Source organism: Rattus norvegicus, chromosome 3, assembly GCF_036323735.1.
Source record: "Rattus norvegicus strain BN/NHsdMcwi chromosome 3, GRCr8, whole genome shotgun sequence".
Lineage (NCBI taxonomy): Eukaryota > Metazoa > Chordata > Mammalia > Rodentia > Muridae > Rattus > Rattus norvegicus.
The window spans coordinates 135,548,152-135,564,416 of NC_086021.1; the positions used below are offsets into that span (position 1 = coordinate 135,548,152).

The 16,265-nt window shown below is 42.3% G+C and overlaps 1 protein-coding gene across 2 annotated transcripts in view; it reads left to right on the top strand.

Moving 5' to 3' along the window:
- Acoxl (acyl-CoA oxidase-like) overlaps positions 1–16,265 on the top strand; it is a 305,952-nt gene that overhangs the window by 33,812 nt on the left and 255,875 nt on the right. For both annotated transcript variants that reach the window (NM_001106508.2, NM_001415677.1), the window contains 3 exons: positions 7,150–7,233; positions 11,364–11,450; positions 12,233–12,331. In NM_001106508.2, coding sequence (NP_001099978.1) covers positions 7,150–7,233; positions 11,364–11,450; positions 12,233–12,331 — 270 coding nt within the window. The remainder of the gene's footprint in view (positions 1–7,149; positions 7,234–11,363; positions 11,451–12,232; positions 12,332–16,265) is intronic.

The following is a 16,265-nucleotide window of genomic DNA, read 5'->3' on the forward strand; positions in this document are numbered from 1 at the left end:
TATCAGGCTTAGTAGTTCTCTGGTGGAACTTTTGGGGTCACTGAAGTATACTATCATATCATCTGCAATAGTAATATTTTGACTTCTCCCTTTCCAATTTGTATCCCTGTGACCTCCTTTCGTTGTCTGATTGCTCTGGCTAGGACTTTGAGTACGATATTGAATAAGTAGGGAGAGAGTGGGAAGCCTCAGGACACACAAAGCAGAAGTCCTCTGGGACAGGGCACTTCCAATTTCTGGCTGTGCCCAGTCTCCCAACCAAAAAGAGCCCAGGACCAGATGGGTTTAGTGCAGAATTCTATCAGACCTTCATAGAAGACCTCATACTGAACTGAATTGCTCCCTGCTCCCAAATCCTGTAGGGGAGAGAGCTGAACACCCAGAAGTGTGGACCATCCTGAGACCGCAGGACAGACTGCCACTTCTGTCCACCTTTGCCCACATCTCTGGCCCAAGAGGAAACTGCATAGTGCCTCTGGACACAGGAATACAGGAGCCCTCAGCACCAGGTACCGGCAGTTCTGGTCTATACCTGGAACTGAACCGAACCGGTCAAATAGCTCCCTGCACCCACATCCCGTGGGGGAGAGAGCTGGACCCTCAGAAGGGCAGAAACTCCTGAGAAATCACAGGAGACTGCCCTCTGCCCACATTCCCAAAACAAGAGGAAATAGCCTAGTGCCATCTGTGACCCCTGGGCACAGGAACCTAGGAGCAGTCAGGGTCAGGATCCTTCCAGTTCTTCCCTGGACTGAGAGCTGAAAGCCAGTCACTAGGAGCGCCTATACACCTGAGAGCAGAGCACTCTGTTCCCAGAACTAGCTGAAAGAAAACAGGTCTACAACAGTGCTTACACACAGGCCTACAGTAGAGTCAAGCCACCGTCAGAAACAGCAAGACAAGTTAACACTAGATACAACCTGATGGCGAGAAGCAAGTGTAGGAACCTAAGCAACAGAAACCAAGACTACTTGGCATCATCAGAATCCAGTTCTCCCACCAAAGCAAATACTGGATATCCAAATCTTGGAAAAGCAAGATTCAGATTTAAAAATCATATTTTATGATGATGATAATGGAGGACTTTAAGAAGGACACAAATAACTCCCTTAAATAGCTTTTTCTTAACCCATGTTTCAAGCTTATGCTGTCAAGTTTGGAGAAGTAGAACAAATTACAGATAGAGATTATAGAAAAATTCACAAAATTTGCTGGAAAAAATGCTGAACATCTACATTATTAAGGTAAGACACACATTCACTTTAGGAAGATTAAAATAATACACACACAGAGAGACTCGTAATACCATATATAATTAAATTGGACTTATGTATGCCAGGGTTGTCTTTTTCAGTATACTTCCTATATATTTCTATATTGCTTTTAAAATTATTTTTCTGTCCTATGTTGGAGTCAACTAGATAAGGGCTCACACTTGACTTCTTATTGAGAAGCTCAAGCCCTTGGGTGGCTTTCTTGCTTCTCTGAGCCCTAGTTTCCATCACTCACTTCAAAGGGTTCGTGAGAGAATCAAATGCCATCCTCTGTGTTGGTTTTTCTGGGTGGTATGGGCAATACCAATTGTTGGATGAGCAATCGATGATATGATGATTTATCATCCAGCTTTTAGGTAGCAATCTTTTTATCTTCCAAAATGTCAAGTGACTTGAGCAATAGTTGTCCAAGGGCAAAATAGATAAGTAGTCGTTAGTTCCTATTAAGACTGTTGCCAGATGCTGTACTTTGTACAAACAGGAAAAAAAAAACCCTAATCCATCAAGCTGGTAAGGCCAATAAGATAAAATTCATTATTACATGCTGTTGGTATTGACTAATTGTGTGATAACTTTTCAACTGGAATGATTTCCAAATGTGGGTTCATGGGTAGGGGCTTAGTAAGAGGCATCTGCTGCCAAGGGAACATATCTCATGTTTGAGGCAAGAACTTGGAAGAATCTTCCTTTGTCAGAATGCTGAAATAATGTCTTCATGAAATGAAAACAATGCTTACATAAAACCATGGCAATGTCACCCCTTTCAGTCCTGCTCAGTTTCGCTCCTGTTTTAGGAGCATTCAAAGTTCCTGGGAGGACAGAAGTACACAGATAGTGTCCTTTTGATCAAATGTTTCCGGCACTCTGCTCAAATACTCTACTTCGTGATCCCAGTAACCATCACGGGACATGAAAGCTGGATATAAAAGCTGCACCGGAATGACAAGATTTTCTTGAGATGGTAGCTGGATCCAGTTGGAGGCTTTATTTATTGGGGAAGACGTGACCTGAGACTGATTTTTCAAGGTGTTCTGGGTCCATCATTACAATTTACATATCAATCTCAAACACACAGGATGTGCGAAGGACCTAGAATGGTTAAAACAATCCCATAATAAAGCAAGGCTGGTGAGCACTCACTACATAACTTCAAGCTCAACGGAAGCTTCTAAGAACATGCAGTTCTGATATAGGAAAAGGCACACACATCAAGGGAACAGAGTAGCGAGGCCCGGCAGAAATATACACCAGTTAATTTACTCTTGATAGTGTGGCCAAGGCAACTCAACAAGAAAAGTTCTCAACCTTGTTGATTTTTATTGAGGAAATACAAGTCTTTCAGGGACACCTCTGGGTATATAAGACTTTTTTTTTTCCTCTCCAGAATTTGTGGCAGAACATCACAGCATAGAGATCTGCTACATAAATGCCCCAAAGGAGAGTATTTTAGGACAAACTGTCTACCTTCTGTTTGAGACTGAACTTACTAAGCAGATGTGTTTGATGGCATGGGCTACAAGATATAATAAAAGTTTGAATATATTATCCATACATTTATAAATTTACTATTTAAAACCATAAATTTGTATGATGATATAATCACTGAGTTTCCTTTGAATGTATGAAGTCTAAATGAAAGTAGCTATTGACATAGCAGAGATATTTAAGAAGACACAGAAAAATACATTGATTAATGTTTGATCCCAATCAGTAGAGATAGTCCAGTTAGTGCTGCCAAATTAAGGAGATGATAAATTTGCCAATGAGAAATATTAATTAAACAATTAGGAAATAAAATCAAAGACAAGACTAAGAGAATTTATGTGTGTAAATAATGTCAGAATATATGCCAGCAACACAGTCAATCACATCAAACTGGGTCCAGGATTTGGAACTTTGATCTGACTTTTGAAAATGGACCAGTCCAAGTGCATACTCAAGTTAACACCAGGGAACGACAAACTCCTCCTGACGTTTCCCATCAGGACTAATAACAAACATAGCTGTCTCATGTGGAGACTGGGGGAGGGAAGTTATCATAATAAACAATTTAAAATGCTCCAAGATGGATGAATTCAACACATGTGCTTGCAGTTACTTTCAAACTTGTGAGCAAAAACGGCCACAGTTGGACATTACTAGTAACAAAATTATATTCCTGCATCAATAATGTGAATGATCAGAATGAAGAAGAAAGAAAGCCATCCACCCTTGATATTTCCAAGTCATTTACTATCATCTGATTATTTATCAATCATCTTTCATATATTTATCTAATCTCTATCTATCTATCTATCTATCTATCTATCTATCTATCTATCTAGCTATCTACCTCTATCTATCTTATCTACCTATCTACCTATATCTATCTATCTATCTATCTATCTATCTATCTATCTATCTATCTACCTCTATCTATCTATCTTATCTACCTATCTACCTGTATCTATCTATCTATCTATCTATCTATCTATCTATCTATCTATCTATCTATCTTATCTACCTATCTACCCATGTACCTATATCTATCTATCTATCTATCTATCTATCTACCTCTATCTATCTATCTTATCTACCTATCTACCTGTATCTATCTATCTATCTATCTATCTATCTATCTATCTATCTATCTTATCTACCTATCTACCCATGTACCTATATCTATCTATCTATCTATCTATCTATCTATCTATCTATCTATCTATCTATCTAATAATTATTTAGAGACAGAGTTTTTCTATGTACTTCTGGCTGGTGTGGAACACCCATGCAGACCAGGATGACCAGATCTTTCCTCTGCCCCCTATGTCCTGGGATTTCATATGCACAGGAGATCTGTATACTTTTGGTGGCTTGGGTTTAGAAAAAGCAGAGCAAGTTGTTGAAGGCAAAGGGATGTTTGTTACTGTGACTATGGACTCGGGTGCCGTAGGGGCACCTTGACAGGATGATGTTGAGTACTCTCTGGTGGCACAAAATAAGATGGGTCAGTGATGAAGTTTGGGCCACCAGAGTCCTTAGTAACAAAGGACAATGAAAGGCGGTAGTAAGATATTCTTGATAGGGCTCTGAAGCTCTAGTTTCTGACCCTGGCTTTGACACTCACTAGGTAGCTCTGGTTGGGCAGGTCACTTGATTTTTCTGAACATTTTCCGTATTTTATGTGGGGTCCGGGTGGTTGTAAGGATTGGTAAAACAGAGGACACTGGGCCCTTCAAAAATATCTGCTACAGTTGTTTTTCATTATCTGCTTGTAACTGACTCTTCAGTGCAAGCCCAGGCTGGAGCCAAGCAATGATTTCTGTGAGACCCTCGAGATATTTTAGGAAATAATCAATACAAGATGTGTTGGGTTGAAGCCATGTTGAGAAGCATAAATCTTGACAGTATGTTGTTTGATAAAATTAATAATGCTTGAGAGAAACATTGTAAAAACCCGTGGGAGGGAAAAATATGGAGTATGCCTAGGGAGAAAGTTGAAGCCAGTGTGGAAAGAGTCATCCAAAGAAAGTTGGTCATCATCCTGATGCAGTATAGACAATACACATCCACAAGCATACCCACACAGGAGTGTGTGCATAGAAACACAAAGACATGTGCGCATATTCAAAGGAGCATGTACATATCTACATATGTATGTATGTATAGAAGCATGCTCACACATATATACGTGGAAGTACATTTATAAAAATATATATAAGATAGATGTGTCCACACCTGGATATACATATACATGTTTGCAAAGACAGATGCACATACATGCACACATGAGCTACCAGTACTAGTTTTGTTGGTGGGTCCTCAAAAGAAACTGACCCATGAGGACAACTAGCATGAATTCCAGTAATGATAATTGCTAATTGTCTATTCAAGAGGCTACCACCGTCTCAGAAAATGTTGCTCTTGGATTGTATTAAAAAGTGTGTGTGTGTGTGTGTGTGTGTGTGTGTGTGTGTGTGTGTGTGTGTGTTGGGTGTCTTTCTCTGTTATTCTCCACTGTATTTTTTGAGACTGGCTCTCTCATTGAACATGGAGCTCAGTAATTTTGCTAGATTGGCTGGTTAAAGCGCTCCTAGCAGCCTCCGTCTTGCCTCGCTGGTGTTAGAATTACAGACACCTGCCACTGCACCTGGCTTTTTTACACAGATGCTAAGGACCCAAATTCATCTCTCATGCTCTTACAGTAAGCGCTTTGACCCACTGAGCTGTCCTAAGCCCTGCTCTAGTTTTTCTGTAATTAAACAATGGAGAGCAGTATGCTCACTGGGCTTTGGAAGTTGTTGATGTGGACAGGCAGAGAATCAGCAGGGATGAGAGAATCAGCAGTGATATGAGACCAGGATCACATGGCTTTAAAATCATAAATCAAACCCAGGGGTGACCTGTGCTTAAAAGGAGAACATGGCTTTTCCCTTATCTAAAATGTTCCCAGATTTTCTGAAGGATTTTCTTCACATTGGTGTTGCTGTGTGAACACTTGGAGAAGCTAGGCAGGATGTCTTGGCTGCCTACACTATAGGGGAAGCATTCTGGGAGGCCAGGGACAAGCTTGGAAAAGCCTTGGGGGCAAAGCATCTTTCCCCAGGCTGACTTGCAGGCAGGAGCAGTTGACCTTCTGTTGGATAAGAAAAGAGGCCGTGGGCTTGTGAAGCAGAAAGTAAGGACTCTTGCTGCCCACCCGGGTGACCTGACTTAGATCCTTAAGACCTATGTTGCTGCTGTAGGTGACAACTGACTTTCAAGTTGTCCTCTGGCCTCTACACATGTGCTGTTTAGTACATACCCCTAAATGTATATATGTATGTTTGTTTGTTTATTCACTTTACAACCCAATATCAGCCTTCCCTCTCCTCCCAGTACCCCTTCATGCAAGTCCTCCCCCCATTTCTCCTTCCCCTTCTCAGAAGGTTCCCTCTGCGTGTCACCCACCCAACCTAACTAAACTCCCCACCCAACCCTGAACATCAAGTCACTTTAGGACTAAATGCATCCTCTCCCACTGAGGCCAGACCTTTGCCCCTGAGGCTTTACCAAGCTTGTCGCTGGCCTCCAGATATATTTCCCCTGCAATATAGGCAGCCAGGACATCCTGCCTAGCTTCTCTAAGTGTTCACACAGTGATACTAATGTGAAAAAATTTAGGGGAGCAGGCCACAGGTTTACGGACAGCCTCTGCTCCTGTTCCAGTTGTTGGGGGACCCTCATGAAGACCAAGCTGTTGGTCTGCTATGTATGTGCAGGAGACCTAGGTCCAGCCAGTGCTTGCTCTTTGGTTGGTGGTTCAGTCTCTGGGAGCCCCCAAGGATCCAGGTTAGTTGACTCTGTTGGTTTTCCTGTGGAGTCCTTTTCTTCTTTGGGTTCCTCATTCTTTCTCCCAAGTCTTCTGTAAGACTTCCTGAGCCCCATCTAATGTTTGGCTGTGAGTCTTTGCATCTTTCTCCATTGGCTGTTGGGTAGAGTCTCGCAGAGGACAGTTATGCTAAATTCCTGTCTGCAAGCATAACAGTATCATTAATAGTGTCAGGGGTTGGTTCTTGCCCATGGGACGGATCTCAATTTAGGCCAGTCATTGGTTGGGAAGGTTGACCTTTGACCTCTATACAATGTGCTGCGCACACCCCTAAATAATTTTCATTTTAAAATTTAATAAAAGGGAAAAGAGCCCTTCAGTACCACACCCAGATTGGCCAGAGGCCACATTGATACAAGATGAAACATTTATTTTCCAGAGTGATGCGATTATTTCCTAACTTAAATCATTTTGTGTTGTTTTATTGTGAAAGTATTATGTATATCACATATTATTTAAAATACAAATTTCAAAGGTCAGAAGACCACGAGGAAACCTTCACATTGGGTCTATTATATTTTTCAGGAAGAAAAAAGGAATAACTTCATCAGCCAAAGCTTTGTCCTGGGAGAAGTGCTCTGCATGGTAGATGTGTCCATGTCTATAAAGGTGAGAGGCTCTGGGCAGCTCAGCCTATATGTACTCACACTCACTGGGCATGAAAAGGAGTGAGTGACGTCACCGTGAGCTCCCAGTGCGGTCATTAAACAGGTGTCTGTAAAGTGGTCCACAGCATGATTCGTCTCCCCACCTTCCCCTTTCTCCACCATCATCCATTCTTTACTCTTTGCTCTTTGTTGTTTGCTTGGTTTTGAGACAGAGTCTTCCTATAGCCTAGGCAGGCCTTGAACTCCTGCCTCTGACTCCCAAGTGGTGGCATTACTGGTACACTGGTCTGATACTTTTTTGTTTGGTTTTGCCTATTGCTTTCATTAATATACATATTGTATATTAATTGCCTACTCTCGTTTGTCTTTCTTTTTTTTTTCTTTTTCTTTTCCTTTTTCTTTTTTTGAGACAGGGTTCCTCTGTGTAGCCTTGGCTGACTCAGAACTCAATTTGTAGACCAAACTGGTCTCAAATTCACAGAGATCCACCTGCTTCTACCTTCCAAATGCTAGGATTAAAGAGATCTGCCCACTTCTGCTTCCCAAGTGCTGGAATGAAAGATGTGTGACACCACCACCCAGCTTCATTTGTTTTATTTTCATAAAGACGGTATCATAAATGTCTGTAATTTACTTTCCTCACTTAGATGTCACTGCTGAGATGTATCTATGCTGTTATAAGTCCTTGCCTTCATTAACTTAAATTATTTAAATATTTGAATTTGAAATATATACTCTTTAAATTTTATTTATTTATTTATTATGTATGTGTCACATGACGGAAAGCAAAGCACTACCTACTCTTTCATCCTGCAACATAGAATTCAGACGACATTACTACTTCTGCCTCACAGTGACCCAAATACACACTGGAAGCACCAGGAGAGATGATTTATTTTGGTTCATGATTTCAGCTCATTTTGGCAGAGAAGGCATGGTGAAGCAGGTGGTGCCATTGTGGCAAGAGTGTGCAGCAGACTCATAGAGGACCAGGAAGCAAAGAGCAAGAAGTGGGCAGGGGTAATGCATCTCCAAGATGCTCCTCTTAGCATAACCTTCTGAGATGTGGCCAGAATGATGTGTGTGTGTGTGTGTGTGTGTGTGTGTGTGTGTGTGTGTGTCTGTGTCTGTGTGTCTGTGTGTCTGTGTGTGTACATACACTTGCACATGTATGTACATGCATATGAAAGCTAGAGGACAACCTTGAGGTCATTCCTCAGCTGTATTTTTTATTATTAGTTAATGTATTGGGGGTAGAGGTAGGAGAGTAGCCAGGAAGGTCAAGAGAATTCAGAATATGAATATGAATATGAATATGAAAATATCATTGCAGGCCTATGGAAGTCAGAGGATGATTTGCTGGAATCAGTTCTCTCCTTCCCCGTGTTGGTTCTGGGGATTGAATTCCATTTGAGTCTTGGCAACAATATCCTGAACCACCTTGCTTGCTCCTGGATATTTTTTTTAAAAAATTTGAGGCAAAGTCTCTTCCTGCCCTTAAACTCACTGATTAGACTAAGTTGGCCGGCCAGTGTCCCAGGTATCCTCCTGCCTGCACTCTCAGCACTGAGATTACAAATGCCATACCATGGCACCTGGGTGTTTTCATGTAGGTTCTGGGGATCAAACTCAGGTCCTTGTGGTTACAACATAAGTGCTTTGCTGACTAAGCCCTCTTATCATCCTATTCAGGAGTTCTTAATTATCTGCCAGGCAGTGGTTTCAGTGGTGGATTAGGGTGAGGTCAACCAGCACTCTGCTCTCCCCCTCTCATCTGCAATGTGTAAGTTGAGGCTCTGACAAAGCTCATCATTTGTTTCTTGATACTGTCCTGATGTCAGATGCCAGCCTTTAGGCATCTCCAGTGGCGGCTTGTGGAGGCTGCTGTCAGCCCTCTCTGGGAACAGTGTGGTTGTTGCTCCATACTCCTGATGTTGCAACAATCCTTTTCTCTTATCGAGATTATCAAGAAGGAGAGAGACACACCTGGAACAATACATGTTGAGTACTGTTTGCAGTTAGTGTTTTCATAAGGTGCCTCAACATCTAAATTCTTGCCACTGCTTTCCTCAGTGTGTCCCAAAGTGAATGGGCTTCCTACTGTTCTGCCCTGAGGTTTCTGGGGACAGGATAGTGGATGGTTTTGACAATGGTGGGCATAGTATCTTCTGGGAGGACAGTTCGGATAGATGCCCATCTCTTGCCAGTTGCATCATCATTTAAGCATCCCTTCTCTGGCTCATGCCAACTCTTTCAAGCTTTTGCATCACAATGAATGGGCTTTCATCCACCTGGCAACTCAGCCAAAGTCTCAGTATTTCCTGGAGTCCTCCCTTCTCCTCCAAAACCATCAACTCATCAATTTGTTTCCAGAATCTGAACTGGATCTCTCCACCTCTTTCCTCACTGTCTACCATGTTCTGCCATCACCACTACCTGCCTGCCTGACTCATTTCTCAGGCTAGAGAAATGTTTGTGCTCCTCTTAGAAGGCACTGCTATAAACATGTCTGGTCAGAGGTCACCCACTCAGGACCTCCAGGAATTCTTCCTGTACTCAGTCTGCCATTTGGAGAATGTGGTTTTGTGAGGGAAAGTTCCCACACTTTACTTGATTGTGTGAGTGGATGCGACACAGATTTTATGTATAAGCTGGTCAACTTCCTTTGACGGTGCAGGCTCACTCGGGCCCTAGCCAATTATTAATGTAGCTAGTGAATGGAAGCTTTTCAAGGGATAAAAAAACCCACACAACCAAACCAAACCAACAACAAAAACAGGCACTTTCCCCATTCCCAGGGAAGAGGGAAAAATTAAAAACCTAGAAAGAAATATATCATAATGTATACATTCACCATCAATCAAAGAGGAAAATTCAATTTGTTTTAGTTTGAGTATTGTTTTTTAAACTAGATGTAGAGAAAAAAATTATATCATTTTGGATTGATTCCATTTTCCAAATGTGTGGGCACAGGTGGGTCGTACAGTGACCTCCAAAAAACCCCACAAAAACCAAAACCAAAAACAACAAGGTCCAGTGTAAACTTGATCGAGCAAAACAGGTTTAATTACCACACCTTAAGAACGCCACGGGCCTGTGAGACATGACTTCTAGAATCTCTTGGCTGACTTCTCTACCTTGGCTTCATTCACCAGCTCATACAAAAATGGCAATCAGCTGACTCAGGGCTCCATCGCTCTGAATTCCATTATGTCTCCTGACCACTTGGCATGGCCCCACCGATATCCTCAGTCTATTTCTGAAGCCACATGTTCACAGATGATGTAACCCAGCTATATGTATGTTGCAGACTCATTCTAAAGCCACCTGTAAGCCATTCAGACTCATTCTTGGAAAGGAGGGTCTTCAGAAGAAATTCAGAGTGTGGCTAGGAGAGGGAAGGAAAGCTGAGCTCAAGACCAGCAAATCCTGACACACTTCCATCCACCCCTTTGCCTTTGTTGTCAGCTGTCTTGCTCCTTTTATGTGGCCTTGTTTTAGATGCCTTTCCTTCCTCTTTGTATTGATCAGTTATCGTCAGCCTTACATAAACTAGAGTCACCTGGGAAGAGGGAACAACTAAAAGAACTGCCTCTCTATCTAACTGGCTATGTGGCAGGTCTTGGTTAATGTTTGACATGGGAAAGCCCAGCCTCAGAGTGGTGGTGCCACCCTGGGCAGGTGGTCCTGGGGTATATAAAAGCAAGAAGAACAAACTGTGGGGATCAAGGTAGTTAGCGACATTCCTCAATGGTCTCTACTTCAGTCCCTGTCTCTGGGTTCCTGCCTTAAGTTTCCTGCCTTGACTTCCCTCCATGATGGCTACAATCTGGAAGCTGAAAGAAACCCTTTACTTCCTGTCACTTGCTTGTCATCATTATGTCTAGCATGGTGGTGAGATCAAACTAGAGCACTTCTCCTCTTCCTTCTCCTTAAGCCCCTGCTTCCTTCCCCACCTCACAATTTTTTCCTGTCAGCAACACTTTATCAGGGCCTGTAAAAGGTCATAAAATGACCTGTGCAGCATTGAAGGGTTCTAAGAGAAATCCCTTGAATGGAGTTTGACCAATGGGTCTAGTTGTTAAGCTGTTGATTGTGGCTAGTCATTGTCTGTACTGTCCTTGTTTCTAGTGTGGAGTCATTTTTCTGTTATTTGGCGGTGCAGTCAACAATCTTGGAAGTCCTGAACATGTTATCAAGTGGTTTCGCCCACTCAAGGTATGATGCTTGCCTTAATAGATTGCTTTTTCCATGGAGATTTCTTTTAAAAAAATTCTTAGTACTTTTATGTGAGTAATTGAATAAAAAAAAACAGAATTAGAATCTGTAAAGAATTTTTCCCAAATGAGAATGTCAAGACTATCTCTTTAAATATTATGCTACCTTTGCCATATTCTTTTTTAAAAAAATTTAAAAAAAACTTATATGGGGCTGGAGAGATGGCTCAGCGGTTAAGAGCACTAACTGTTCTTCCAGAGGACCCAGGTTCAATTCCCAGCACCCATATAGCAGCTTACAACTGTCTGTAACTCCAGTTCTAGGGGATCTGACACACATGCAGGCAAAACACCAGTGCACATAAATTAAAAATATATTTTAAAAATTATATTTAGGGATGTTTTGCTTGAATGCATGCTATGTCTATACAACACGTGAGTGCCTACCACCTTCAGGTCCAGGAGAGGGTGTTGGATCCTCTGGTACTAGAGTTATGGATGGTTGTGAGACACTATGTGGGTGCTGGGAACTGAACCTAGGACCTCTGCAAAAGCAACAAGTACTTTAAAACACTGAGCACCTTTCTAGCCTCATTTGTCATATTCCTGAGGTCATAATAGACACCAACTAAATTCTATAATTTTTAAATTTTATGACTGTCTAAAATTTTATGGTTATCTCCAGCTTTCTTCCCCTTTTCTTGCTACTATAGTTAATGGCTCAAGGTCTTTAGTTAAAGATCATCTGAACAGCTAACTCTTTTAATACCTTGTGAACTTCAGGAGCAGAAGTATACAGGGATGTTTGCGATGACCGAGAAGGGCCATGGGAGCAACATCAGAGGGATCCAGACTGAGGCTACCTTTGACTGTGACAGTCAGGTGAGGAGTCTGTTTCCTGTCTCATGGATCAGTGCATCAGGGGACGGTACAGACCATCGTACCTTTCCTGAGCCTGGCTCCTCACCCTCTGCACGTGCTTTGGAGAGAAGCATAGACTTAGAACAGCATCTGACTGCTTTAGAGGTGGGCATGAGTTCAGGCCTTCGACAGCAATAGCAGCCAACACTTAACCACTTCCCTACCACCAACAGGACACTACCCCCAACTCTGAACATGTACTCCCTAGTTTTCCCCTGTAACATTTCCATGGGAACAACACTAGGTGCACTGTTCTTTCCAACAGGAGTGTATGAAGAAGGGAGGAGATGTCTTTGGTCTTTCTGTCTGATGCACATGACAGCACACCCAGAACTGAGGCTTCCTGATCAGGAGATAAGTCTTCTATGCTGACACAGTTGTCTCTCAATATTCATGGGGTATCATAGCTTCTCGGAACTGCTGAGATTCTAAAATACACAGATGCTCAACTTCCTTATATAAGGAGCAGAGTATTTGTGTAGGACCTACCACATCCTCCTGAACACTTTATACCATTCTTGATGGCTTCTAACATCTATTATAGTACTGGTGTCGTATACCTGTCATTTGGGGGATGATGATAAGAAAAGAATGGCTGTAAATAGTCACTATAGGTGTAATTAATGTGTTCAATCCAGTGATGTGGGATGCATGGAGATAGATGGCCAGTTAATTGTGTTACACAATGTTCTTTTTGTGTGTGTTTGTGTGGGTGTGTGTGGTGTATGTGCACACGTGTACACATGTGCCTGTGCATATGGAGGCCAGAAGACGTGGAGTGCCCCACTTGATCACTCTCCATTGTATTCCCCTACGACAGGGTCTGTCACCGAATTTGGATGGAATTAGGCTGCAGTCAGATCCTGCTCTCTCTTCCCCCTCACAGTGTGGGGTTACAGGCATGTAGAGTCATGCCTGGCTTTTTACCTAGGTCTTGGGGACTTAAACTCAAGTCCTCACACTTGAGCAGCAGGTACTCTTCCCCACAGAGCCATCTCCCAGCCCCTATGGTGTGTGGTGTTTTTAACTGTGAATTACATCACCTGAAGGCATTGCAGTGTCTTTTTTTCCTCCTTTTTCTTCATGTGATGAACTCTGACGTTTTCTTTTCATTTTGTCTTTTTGCTTCTATTTTTGCCATTCTTCCTTTCCCTTTCCTTAGAATGTTTGTTTATTTAGTGTGTGTGTGTGTGTGTGTGTGTGTGTGTGTGTGTGTATGAGTTTGCATGTGTTACAGCATTTATGTGGAGGTCAGAGGACAATTTGATGGAATCAGTTCTCTCCTTCTACCACATGGGTCCTTGAACTCAGGTCACCAGGTTTGGTGGCAAGCCATCTTGCTAACCCTCTTTTCCCTACTTAATAATCCAACAAACATGTTGGTCAAGACCTTCTAACCCTAATGTCTTGCCTCATAATAGACGACAACCAAAGCATGTGGAAGCAATTCTTTGTAGCTCTCTACTACTGAACTACTCTGAATAGAGAAAGCTACTGTTTGTCTTAACCCTCTTTGTGGTTTCTTACTTGGTACTGTGTATTCCTAAGGACTCTAAAGGGGTCAATAAATTCTAATGTGTGTAGTCCTGTTTGTGAGCTGGGAGGGATAGGGACATTACACAAGTGTCTGTCTAGTTCTAGTCTTCCATTTCCTCCAAATTTGCCTTTCTGAACCAGGACTTTTCTAAAAGCAAGTTTTCTTGACTGATGAATTCTCATTGGATGAATGGCCAGTGTTTAGGATTGCATGTTCATTGATTAAGCAGTTCCTGCTAGTTGAGAACTTGAGTGGTAGGTAGACACTAAGCTAAGTACTGAGATAACCAGCCAGTGGACTCTTGTCCCTATTTTACAGACAGGGAAACTGAGGTTCACAGAGGTTAGGAACCTGACTAGGAGCCTGTATTGATAGAGTTAATGAGGGATCTTAGGCTGAAATGGAACTGCCTTTAAGAGTGTGGCTTCTTTTTCCCCAAGCAACGACTTATTGACTTGGGATCTTGTGAGTTTTGGCTGGCCTTTTTTTTTTTTTTTTTCTTTTCCCAAGCTGTGATATTGAAATGACCTTGGAATCATTACTGTAAGGGAATAACAACCCACAATTCTTACTTGTTTCTTCTTGCAATTTTTTTCTCAACAAAATATAATTTCTTGCCATGGTCCCATTTTCCCCAAACAGCGTAAGTGTGGTCACCTGATGGGCTTCTGCAGCTCCCCCTTTCCAGCAGGGGAGCTGTAGATGAGGAGGATGGTGAGCACTGGGTCCCCAGTGGGTGGGAGACAGAACAAGTCAGTCATAAGCTTCTGCCTGGAGGGAAGCAGGAGTTGGGGGGTAGGGAACTGACACAGTGGGGTGTGTGTGTGTGTGTGCGCGCGCGCATGTGTGTGTCTTTCCCCCTTGGATTCATGGTTCTCCTTCGTTTCCTCTTGAAAGCAGTGCAGCATGTTAGATGAACCTCCCTCCTCTCCCTTACTATTTTTTGGGTTTTGGGTCTTTTGTTTTCATTTGTAGGGGAATAGATTAACCAGTTGTATGGTTAGCTGTGAGGTAAGAGGGAATTTTATTTTTAAACTCTATGCTAACCAGCACAAATAAATGAGATTTTGGCCAAAGCTTTTTACAGATTTTATTAGTTTATATGTATTTATATATTTATTTATTGACTGATTGATTGGGTGTACAGGTACATGCAGTACACATGTATGTACCTCCGTACTTACACACATATGTGGAGGTCAGAGGACACCTCCACACTTACACACTTATGTGGAGGTCAGAGGACACCTCCACACTTACACACTTATGTGGAGGTCAGAGGACACCTCCACACTTACACACTTATGTGGAGGTCAGAGGACACCTCCGCACTTACACACTAATGTGGAGGTCAGAGGACAATTTGCCAGACTTTGTTCTCTCCTTTCATATGCATTCCAGGAATTGAAATCAGATCATTAGGCTTTAAACAAGTGTCTTACTTAAAAAAGGGTTACCTTTTCATTTTGTGTCTGTGGGTATGTGTACAACGTGAGTGTAGGTATCCTCAGAGTCCAGGGATGATGGCTCCCTAGGGTTGGAGTTACAGGAGGCTGGCAGCTTTCTGACATGGGTACTGAGAAGCTAACTCAGGTCCTTGGCAAATGCACAGTCTGTTCTGAAACACTGAATCCACTCTTCAGCCCTCTACTTTCCTATTTAAAAAAAGATTTTTTAAAAACATTTCTTAGTGTTTGCAACTCTGACCATTTTGTTCGTCTTCAAGTAATCATAATTGTAACCAGCACACATGCTGGGCATTGTTTAGATTACAGTTTTAACTCCAGTATTTTGGCTGATACAAAGTTTCCATTGCAAGCTTCTTACCAGAAGTGACAAACCTTTCCCCGGGGTGTATCAGATGTGTACAGGACGGGTGGCCTCCCGCCTTCTCCCCTGGCAGCCCTGTGGTGTTTCCAGGGCTCCTTTTCCCCTCCCCCTCATGCACACAGGTTGTTTGGTCACTGCATGTGGCCTCGAGTTGCTCCCCCTTTCAGAAGCCCTGACTGGTCAGATAAGCCAAGGGCAATCTCGAGAGACGTCTCTTAAAATGATTCAACTCGTCCATGTATTCTTCTGAAAAGCCTCTGCACATGTTAAAGGTTTTCCTGTACAAACTTATGTCAGAGATTGTTTTCTTAGGCCTCAAGACTGTATTTCTTGGCCCAACGGGAAAGCACAGTCTATACACTTTATAATCTGAAATCGGATATAATCCTTATGTGACCAAGAGCATGTTGGTTTAGCTGAATCATATCTTCTACATTGTCAACTCCAATTAAATGGTTAGTTTCATTTTCTGCCATTTCCTCTGGGCCCCTGACCTATCATAGGTACCCTGTACTCAGAACTGGCAAT